Raw genomic sequence first — 11,186 nt, 5'->3', positions numbered from 1 at the left:
AAATTGCTTGATGTGGGATGAAAACGCCATTCCTGAGCTGGTGGGTTCCAGGAATCTGAATACCGGAACCCTCGGATATTCTGCTCAGTAATATAATTTATAAAACAGAATTGTTCAAAACGGCATATCATTAAAGTCACTCCTTTACCAAAATGTTGTTTATTGCACTGAGCTGTTACGACGGTCTGTAGATAATCCAGTCTGAACCAGACATCTAGTGATTGACACAATGAGCATCGATCTACGCAACTGGGATCCCATGACACCCGTCCACCTAATCGGCGAGCATGACCACCCGACACGTTAGTCGCCTCTTATTAGTGAGTGAACTACAATTTACATACTATCTGTAATATTGCAATAAACGCCTCTGATGGCAAGCATGACCCAGATCTTGACAGGTCTACTAGCAGGTTCTTTGATCGTGACATCACCAGTGTTAATGACCAGATGTATTATTCTCGGGTCATATACTCCACGGGTGACATATTGAAATAGAACATATATCGACAAACTCCTTTCCATGCTGAAATCAGAGTCCAGATAACGATTCCCACTGTATCTTAAAACACTATGTGCAGTGGTAAGTTCCTTCAGGAAGACCTTGAAGCAGAAGGGAAAATATTGTTCAACCATTCGCTCACCATGACCTATGTATTTGTACTAATATTCTGGAAAGGATGTTGTTCAAATCTTCACTATTATGAAATCGTATATGACTCTAGACAACCCTTAGCGATAAAGGAAAGTGTACATACTATATCTATTAAAACTAAAATGACAATTTGAAACTGATATTATTTTCTAATATTACTCTTTTTCGTCTCTGACGTCAGTCATTGGGAAAACAGTCTGTATCGTATGTCGGGACTTAGAGAATGTGAAACTCCTGTGACATACTGCCATCGTTACTGGAAATGACTTTTAACGTAAAGAAACCGTTATGTATGAGAGACAGATTCGAATGCTTCAACCCAAAAGAGTTCTTCAGTGCACAGAGATTAAATATCGAAATTCGTGCAAGTATTATATGTCGTGTCTCTTTGGGGTTTGGTGGGAGTCCGATCTGATCAGAAAATGTTCCAGTACGTCATGCTTGACCTGTGACTGACTGACTGACTGAGTTTGGTTTTACTCCGCTTTTAGCAATATTCCAGCAACATCACGGCGGGGGACACCAGAAATGGGCTTCATACATTGTACCCATGTGGGGATTCGAACCCGGGTCTTCGGCGTGACGAGCCAACGCTTTAACCACTAGGCTACCCCACCGCCCCCTCTTGACCTGTAAGTCTACACAACTTGAGGATGGGTGGCTAGACTAGCTGTATAGTTCATCGTACACAGATTGTGTGGATTGTGCTGGTTCACACTTAGATTATTCAAAGCCAACCCAATATCAGAATTACTCATTAAAACAAGTCGCCGACATATTGCTAAACACACACTTACTTTTCTCATTGAAAATGAGTGACGGGAACTACCGGTACAGTACGAGACGTTTCGCGAACACATTGTGTCAAAACTATTTGTTCATTCAAATACTTTCCATCATTAATTAGCGGTATGTAATTTGTTTCGGCAAATTACCCAGAGCGATTGATGGGGATTACAAGAGGAGCAATGGGTTAAATTTGTAATGATAGAAACACTGGTTCCTTTTAGTCATAAACTGTATTTAATTTTGTATTATGAATGTGTGTCATATCTTCTATTACCCCATCTGAGAACAATTAAGTTTCCGTATTTACAGTACTACCAGAAATTATTGAGAATATAAAGATTGTAATTTTTTATACTTTATTCACTCATTACTCACGTATTAATGTGAGTATTAGCAGAACATAACTCCAGATTCAAAGACAGGTGAACAGTTAGTATTTTGTCAAGTCGCCATGGGCAGCAATGCAGGCTTCAATGCGGCGGGGCATACTACTGATCAAAGAAGTTAGAAAGTCGTGGTCCATGCTGTCCCAATATCGGACCACCTTTTCTTTCATTTCAGCAATATTTGTCAGATTTTTCTTATTGACACTTTCCTTCATAAATCCCCAAACATTTTCTATTGGATTTAGGTCAGGGCTATAGCTTGGCCAATCTAATAATGTCATATTTTGGGTCCGAAACCAGGCCTGTGAATGCTTTGAACGATGTTTTGGGTCGTCGTCCTGCTGGAAAATCCAAAAAATTTCAAAAACACGTGAGCAGATGGAAGTAAATGTCCCTCGAGAATATCTGTGTACCGCTCACTGTTCATATTCCCTTCAAATAAACAGAGAGGCGTTGCCCCTAACACAGATATGCCACCCCACACGTTAAATTTCGGACTGTACTTTGGGCGCTGATACAAAGGTTTTTTTAGTTTGTTTGGTCCAGAATTTCAGTGTATTAGGAAACAGCCACACAGAACTTTCATCTGAGAAAATCACATTGTCCCAGTTTAAATTTCTATGCTGTAAGCACCAGATCAACCTTCGCTCCTTTTGTTCAGGTTTCATGATCGGTGATGGAATTCCTCGACCTTTCTGCCAACCCATTGCATGCAGCTCAGTTCTAATTGTCTCCTTACAGACAGCCACAGTTCCTCTATCAATCGTATCCAGCCTTAAGTTTTCTAAACTCCTTCGTTTGCTTTTAGAAACAAGAATACCAAGCTGCCTCCTGTCACCGACAGTCAATTTTCTGGGCCTACCTGCGCGTCCCTGGTGATAAGTGCCATATCCATTTGCAATATGTTTCAAAACACGATAAACAGTGGACAAAGGGATGCCTGTTCTACTTGAAATCACTTTAGCTAATTTGATGTCCTTGCTATAATACTCTAAAATCAACTTCCTCTTCTCTAAATCATCCATACTGAGGATCACTGAAAATGTTGTCTGCTAGCAAGTGAGCAAAGGGGGATAGCTCTTCCCAAACTAATGAAAAAGGATTAACGGAGTTGTCTCTCTTGAATGAAACCAAGCACTTGATAGCTGGTCAAGGTTGTTTATACTAGAAATCCAATTAAACATATTCTAAAATTCTCAATAATTTCTGGTCATACGTATTTAGTGTCGCGAAACACCAGAACGGCACATAGAAGATCCGTCACATATGGCGATACAATTTATTGTTGAATATTGTTGTAACTGTTTTGCATTGTTTTTGTCCAGAGACAGTAGAAGTTCATGACAGCGGGTTTTAACATTTCTGAGTTGTTGGGAATGCACAACTTTATAATGTAAGCAGTGGAGTGGACATTACTATATTTTGATACTTTTGGAGTTTAGAGTATTTTAGAATTTTCTAGAACAGTTTTAGACTAAACATGCGTAGTTTAGAACTTTCCGGAATATATTTAGTCACTATTAGCGAACTTAGTCACTAAGTTTTTTAAAAGTAACGTGAATTTAAAAAAACGATCTGATAAATATACAACTCGGTTGTTCGGACAAGCTGCCGCATCATGCACAATATGCAAAAACTCATCCCATTTTCAAAATGTCAATATCTGTGATGACGGATTGAATCTACTCTGCCATGGCGTGAACCAATTGAACGTAATCCAATTTCAGGTGAAAGATCGTAATTGCTTCTATTGAGGTATATATTTTGTATAGAATGCCTCTCCTCAATCAATTCATCCAAGCATCAGATTGAAGGGCGTGCCTCTAAACAAACCTGTTGAAACATGTCTCATTCCTATAAGACATATTGCCTGTGTTTGTGGATTGAGTGAGTGAGTGAGTGAGGTTAGTAACGTTGCTTAGTTGTGTCAGCAAGATTCAAGCACAAGATTTTCTATGATTTAGATCCACGGCTCTGTCCCTGATTAAAATGCTTGTGTGCTCGCTCTGATTCCCTTTCAAGCAATGACAGTACCATATTCTTTCCCAGGTCGCTGGGGGTAGCCTAGTGGTTAAAGTGTTCGCTCCTCAAGACTAAAGTTCTGGTTCGATTCCCTTATACATACAATGAGGGAAGCCCATTTCTGATGTCCCCCGCCGTGATGTTGCTGGAATATTGGTACAAGCAGCGTACAACCATACTCTCTCACTCACTCGTTATTCAACACATAGATTCAATGCGCGAAACCAGGATGCAAGGGGATTCACTATTATTTACTTAAAACTACGAGGGAGAATTTTGCATTTATCATTTTCACCTTAACACACTTCTCTCTTATCACAAAACAATCATTGTAACAGTCTTACTGCACATGACTGCCTCCGTGGTGTAGTGGTTAGAGCGTCCGCCCGGAGAGCGGAAGGTCGCGGGTTCGATCCCCGACCGCGTCATACCAAAAGACGTTAAAATATGGTACTTGTTGGTCCCTGCCTGGCGCTCGGCATTAATGGGTACAACAAGGACTGGTCGGCTCGGAGTCAGTATAATGTGTCTGAGTGGGGTATTCATGCTTCACTGCGGCATGGTATCTCAGTGGGCTAGCACTATAAAACCAGCTTCAGACTGGGTTAGTACAAGCAGCCGCACATACACATACACACGCATGCACGTCGTCATATGAGCGAAATATCCCAAGTACGACGTTAAACTCAATTTCACCTCACCTCACCTCACCTTACTGCACATACACACAGTGATTTATTTATACTTTTCTCACAGTGTCATTAGAGGTCTAACCAGAAAATTTTGGTCTGCTATTGCCTGCTATCTTACACCAAATAAGATCCGGGTTAGAATTGATCTTCAGTAACCCATGCTTGTCGTAAGAAGCAACTAACGGGATCGGGTTGTCAGTCTGGCTGACTTGGTTGACACATGTCATCGTATCCCAATTGCGTAGATCGATGCTCATGCCTTTTGATCAATTGATTGTCTGGTCCAGACACAGTTATTTACAGACAAAACCAATGTAGCTGGAATATTACTGAGTGCGGCGTAAAACAACAAACAAACCAAATCAAACCTGATATCTTAACATGAAACACAACACTAGCACCACCAAAAGATTGTTCTTTGTGTGTTGTGTATGCGGCAGTCAGAAACAGCAAGACTACATCACAGCAACATAAATACAATCGAGTGAGTAGAAGGTACTCCAGTGAATGAAGTCATGAAAAACAAGCCCCACAATCCGTATGTGATGATGCCGAATTACCCTCAGATCCTGATCACAGGATACAATCATTCACAATCGTTAAGGTATTGTAGTGGACGGTGTGTTATCACAGCAATGCATGTAACTTGTTATAAAATATGGAACATGTCTGTTGATCCAAGGTATAGTTTATATGATGCAGATTGACTTGGGCCTTGTGTTTAGTTCTTACAATCATGCCTAATGGCAGTGAAGTTGGCATCAATACCAGTATGTGTTTTCATTTCACATATATCTGAAAACAATTATTTTACGAACTTGAAGAAATGTAAATGGTCACGATTGAACGTCAGCAGCCGCCGTATCTCCGAATGTGCCACAATACAGCTGATCCGCTCAGTATGTTGACTGTCACCCAGAACTATTCATCATTCATGACAACAATAGAGTACGTAAATGCTTTAAATGAGAACTGATTTTTCTGTGAGCTGAGTTAGAGTTATGAGTAATTAAGTTATGTTCACTGGAAATAACTTATTTTCCTTGATTGAGTGAATGTGAATGATCACTCTTTAATTTGCTCATTAAATTTGTAATTGACTGAGTTTGAATTTACTGAGTTATGTTCACTATGATTGTCTGAGTTCACTTTTGATGATCGAGTGTGAGTTATGACTGATATTAATTTGCTCACTCAAATTAATTGACTGATCTAATATAAACATCATAAAAGTATAAATATCTTCAAACATACTTTGTCATTTCCATAATGGCTCATGCCTAGTTATCACAAATGAACTCTAAGTTCATTCCCATTTCTCGTGGTGGTAGTTATTTGTGTGTTGATGGCTACATGTATATCACTTGTATTTCATTTTTAACCACTTTGCTTTTACGTATCACCCAAGTGTTTGTAAGCACATCGACCACCCATTGCTAGTAACAACTGATCCTTGGCGATACTCCCCAAAGCTGAGCTCTGTGTTTAAACTATTCTGCTTCCCAGGAACAACCAACTTATACTACTGTTTCCATGGGCATTTAGCACTTTCTGCATGTTCAATATGCAGTGTTCAATGTTCCTACATTCATCTGCTGTCTACTTATATACTTATGGAAATGGCGAGTGGACAACTTTCTGTTTGACTTTTAGTTTTACCAACAATCAAGTCAGTATCAGGTTTACCGCCAAACATCAAGTGATAGATTTGTCACAAGTGTACCATTGGCTCCACCATACTTTTACCCAGAATGTACATGCATTGAGTATGATATGTCGTTTGTAAGGTACTGCCTTTAGATGTGGATATATATTATCAAATTTGAAACCATCAAAATCAAGTGTTTGTTTATTTGTTAGGTTTAGGGTTCCACACATCCACATGATTACAGCAAGTAGATTTACAAGCCAGATTAGTTATGAAATTATGAGCAAAGACAACGACATTTACGATCGAATAATACATTACCAAAAATGACACTGGCCTGGCCACCTCATCCATTTAGTAGCCTCGTATGACAACTTAGGTTACTGTGGACCTATTGTAACCAGGAATAGAACAACCCGGACACAACACACTTAAACACATTGACAAGTCATTCAGTGATACCGACCATCTTTATCACAAGTGGTGTTGGCGATCTCAGACGCGTTTGTTAGGCAAAGCTCCCCTCCAGCCAATTTTCAGTTTCTTAGATAGCTCGGTCCTGATGTCTTTGTAGGATGGGTCATCAGCTCGGTTCCAGTTCTCTTCTGGGTCTTTCATATGATCATAGAGTTCAGCTGCCTTTACCTGGTCCCACATCGGTGTATAGATAGGCCTGCCTTTGAAGTTGATCCACTCTGTGTAGCGATACAGGTCTGTCTTCATTGTGTAACCCATGATGACATCACCATGGAGACCGTCTCCTCCTCGAGGGTACTGGGAGAAAGCAGCAGTTTTCCAGTTTTTCATTGTTGGGTTTGTCATGAGTGGGACCATACTAGTACCTTCCGTGCACAGACTGATGTTTTGAGAGTTTGGTGGACAGGTTTCAAGTTTAGGAAGTTCTGCAGCATCAACTAGAGTCGGGTACAGATCGACAAATTCTGTCAGGTGCTCTGTTACCACACCTTTATCAGTGACTCCAGGAACGTGTATCATCATGGGAGCATGGGTGGCGTCTTCGAAGTTCGTGTGCTTCTCCCATTCTGAATGTTCGCCCAACTGCCACCCATGATCTCCCCAGAAGGATATGATTGTATTGTTAGAAAGTCCTAAGTTGTCGAGCTCTTGAATAACTTTTCCCAGCTCATAGTCAATATAGCTGATACAGCTGTAGTAGGCCTGTCTCAGTTCAAGGGTCAGTGTTGGTGGAAACGTGAAGTTTATGGCACCGATATCGGATAGGTTGTATTGCTTGATGTCTTTGAAAATCCCAAAGTCTTTAAAGTCATGCCAGGCAACAGCTGGCATTCCAACTGGAGCATAATAGTTTGGTGCTGGTCGAAGACTCTCCAAGGGATAGAAAGTATTGAAACGAGCAGGATAGTTCCATGGTGTATGCGGTTTATGGAAACCTACTGCTACAAAGAAAGGTTGCTCACCTGACTTTGCTCTAGGTGCGAGTTCCTGGAGTGTTTTTATTGCATGGTCCGCAATCATCTGATCCTCAAGTGGTTGGACCTTCTCTCTTTCTTCTGATACTGCTTCACATAACAGGTCATGTCCTCCATATTTGTCTCCTGCATGAAAATATGGATCCGTCCAGGATACGGGATCATCTCCTCCTGATGAACTGCCCGGATGAAAGATCTTCCCCATACCGATAGTTCGGTATCCATTACGCTTGAAGTATTCAGGCAGTGTTGTAAAGTTACCCCCAACTTGTCGGAAGTAAGGTCCAATGTCCCATATGTGACTAGTGTCAGGCCGCCTGCTGGTAAGAAGGGCAGTTCTACTGGGGCTGCATAAAGCCTGAGACACATAGGCTCTCTTCAGAACAAGGGATCTGCTGGCTAAGGCATCGAGAGCAGGTGTATGCATCTTGGGATGGACAGGAGACGGCATGTCTGGACCCACATAGGCATTGAGGTTTGGTCTCATATCATCTGACACCAGAAACAAAACATTTTTCTTTGCACCCACAAATGCAATCAGTATCAGTTGTAACACTGGTATGTGTATCTTCACCATCATGTCAGACTGGGAGAAAGCGTCATTATGTGTGAATATGTCAAGCTGCGAAGTATTCATATGTAGCAAAATAAATCAATGGAAGACAGTGTGTTAGTGACAGTTGTTATTGATCGAAACTTTACAATTTCGTTGAAGCATAACAGCCAATATGTCTAATGACTTGACATGTTAAACGTATTAATATACTTTGATTGTCTTGAACGTCGTTATTTCTGAACAGATTCAATCTTGATTGAATATAAACTCTTTTACATTTAGGTTTCGCCTCTCTGTAATTACACATTTGTCAGCTAAATGTCCACCAACACGTGGCGGTGGAGTAGCCCAATGGTTAAAGCGTCCGCTCGTCACGCTGAAGACCCAGGTTCGATTCCCCACATGGGAACAATGTGTGAAGCCCATTTCCGACGTCCCCCGCCGTGACATTGCTGGAATATTGTTAAAAGCGGCGTAAAACCACACTCACTCACTCACTCACTCCACCAATCACGTACATATGTGAATGTATCATACATACGATAAAACAATCCGGGAAACTCACCATCGACAAATATGGAAATGAGGTCATCTTGGTGTATCTATTTCTAAAAATAGACGTCTCCCTGCTCTATCAGCAAACATTCGTAGCAAGTTCCCGATACGTGTTTCTGTAAATAAACCAAGGTGCAGAGAGGGAACACACAAAGTCGGATATGATAAGCCCGACACTGGGTGCTTGGAAAACAGCATTATTCTACCTCATGTAAGCATGTTCATCTTTGATTGGTTGACGCGACCTTGAACAAATTACCATGTGTGCCCGGTGCACGGCCGTACACCGCCCAAGCAGGGTATAAATCTTTGCGAGGGAGGATAAATCATTTATACCCCGTCCCATGGAAAACAACATGCATCTACGGCAGTCGGTGAACCGTGAACCAGTGGTTCGGATCGACTAGTCGGTAACATGTCAGTAAAATATAGGATTGAATTTCAGTTTGCTTTGATGTTATATTTACATAATGAGAGATTTAAACATTCGGTAAGATAAAATCGTTGTAGCATTGTAATTTGGGGTATACGGAGTTTTATGCGTTCCTCGTTAGGTTGTATCCATCGAGCAGGAGGGGCGAATAAAACCCCATATACCCCTCATCACAATGCTACGAGGGGCGATCAAACAGTTTGTAGAGTCACCAAGAAAACGATACAAATGCAGTTATTGCTATGTTTTATTTTTCTACATATTATCTGTCAAACTCAAGCAATTTGGTTTTGCTATGTTCCAGTCTCACGATCCCCATTTTATTTGACCTTTTATCTTGGTACCCTCCCAAAACGCAAAATCCACAAAATAGGAAACAAAATATGCAAGAAATATTTTGTGTTAGAGATTGATAGAAGTCCCATAGAATCACACTTGGGTATTAAAGTTCATAAAAAAGCAATTTGAAATTACAATCGCTTGTTAAAGTGACCTCTTAATGTTGACTGAAAGAGCTTGGTTTGGAGACACTACCCATCCCCTTTCAGATGACGTAATCATAAGGACATAACTTATTCTAATGTTTTCACTTATTCATACATGATGCCAAGGGTTCAAACTAAACACAAAATGGTCACACAAGTGTCAGCTCACAATATATTGTAAATAGTACGAGCTTGAATATCTGGACACAATGTTTTAGAAAAATTGAAATGGGGGTGTCCTTAACAAACCATCCTCGACTAAATATAAAATAAGCAATCCAAATCTTTGACTGTTGATTATGACGGGAAGTCATCCAATACTATAAGGAACATATTTTATATGATATAGTCTGAGGGCATACCATTATCCAAGAGGTACCAAATGACAGATCGTTTTTCATTTTCTGCAGTTTTGGTAGAAATATTATACCCCAATGTGTTGTGATGCCTAATATCTCGTTAACCACATTACCCACATATGTGAAATTTTGGATATGACTTTGCTAAAGATTCCTTAAAAATAACATAGGAGCTTTTCAAACACTGGACATCGAGAATACAGTTAGTCTACGTACTTTTTGATCGACCCGCGTACGTCTTATATTATCTTAGTACCAAAAAGCAGGCAACGGATCTGAATGGTGGCATGGGTGACAGTTGTTGTTCAGGTCAGCGGAAAGATGGTGATACTAGTGTTCTTACATCTTCCAGACAAGAAACAGACAACCTTCGAACGAGCTTTCTCGCTTGTCAATGATACGGCAATGACTAGATGTTTCTAGGTACATCATTAAAAATATAATTTTATTAATCTTATTACAGATCGACTTCGAATTGGCCGCGAAGAATGCGCCAACAGTGGTTTTTCTGGTGTTGGAATGGACAGGATGTATTTTCTTCCATTTCACCCAGTGCATCTGGAGACTGACACAAAACCTGGGACTGCAGGTTGACTACGGCAGCATCCCCGAAATGAAACAGTTCGTCAGTGCTGTATTGCCTTTGGTGTCATTAGCAGATGTAAGTATTCACCATGTTCCTATCTAAATGCATATCAACAATTGTAGAAACAATTTTTAAGTATCTATTTATACATACTAAGTTGTTATACATTATTGCCATATATCAAATGTAATTCATATAATTTATGTTGCAGGTGGAAGACGTGTGGCTACAAGCACTTGCCGATATGTCCCAAGATCAACGATGCAATAGTCTGGCAGATTATGTCACCTCCATCTGGATAAAGGTCAATTTCCCGATGAGAACGTGGAACCACTATATCACAAAGGGTCCAAGAACGAACAACAACCTTGGAGGTTGGCATGGGCGCATGAAGAAGTTGGTAGGCAAGGCTCATCCAATTCTTTTCGAATTCATTCGATTCCTACTGAGTGAGCAGAAATGGACTTGGTTCAATACGACGCCGGTCAGTGGGAAGTTGGATTTCAACCAGATGACTGTATATCAGTATGCAGACAGTGCAGCACATGCTCTTAAATTTGAATTTTTAC

General features: G+C 40.5%; 1 protein-coding gene across 1 annotated transcript; it reads right to left on the bottom strand.

The window, feature by feature from the left end:
- Positions 1-6,687: 6,687 nt before the first annotated feature.
- LOC124253119 (iduronate 2-sulfatase-like) lies at positions 6,688-8,220 on the bottom strand. Its single transcript, XM_046686840.1, has one exon. It carries the CDS (start codon positions 8,218-8,220, stop codon positions 6,688-6,690), a length of 1,533 nt encoding a protein of 510 aa, XP_046542796.1.
- Positions 8,221-11,186: the final 2,966 nt, after the last annotated feature.

This window comes from Haliotis rubra, unplaced genomic scaffold, assembly GCF_003918875.1.
Source record: "Haliotis rubra isolate DU_JTF1 unplaced genomic scaffold, ASM391887v1 Scf114, whole genome shotgun sequence".
Classification (NCBI taxonomy): Eukaryota; Metazoa; Mollusca; class Gastropoda; order Lepetellida; family Haliotidae; genus Haliotis; species Haliotis rubra.
This window is presented reverse-complemented; position numbering and strand designations above follow the sequence as displayed.

Bases quoted from the DNA above. Each gene is read 5' to 3' on its own strand.
- LOC124253119 (XM_046686840.1), bottom strand. From the start codon at position 8,220: ATGGTGAAGATACACATACCAGTGTTACAACTGATACTGATTGCATTT.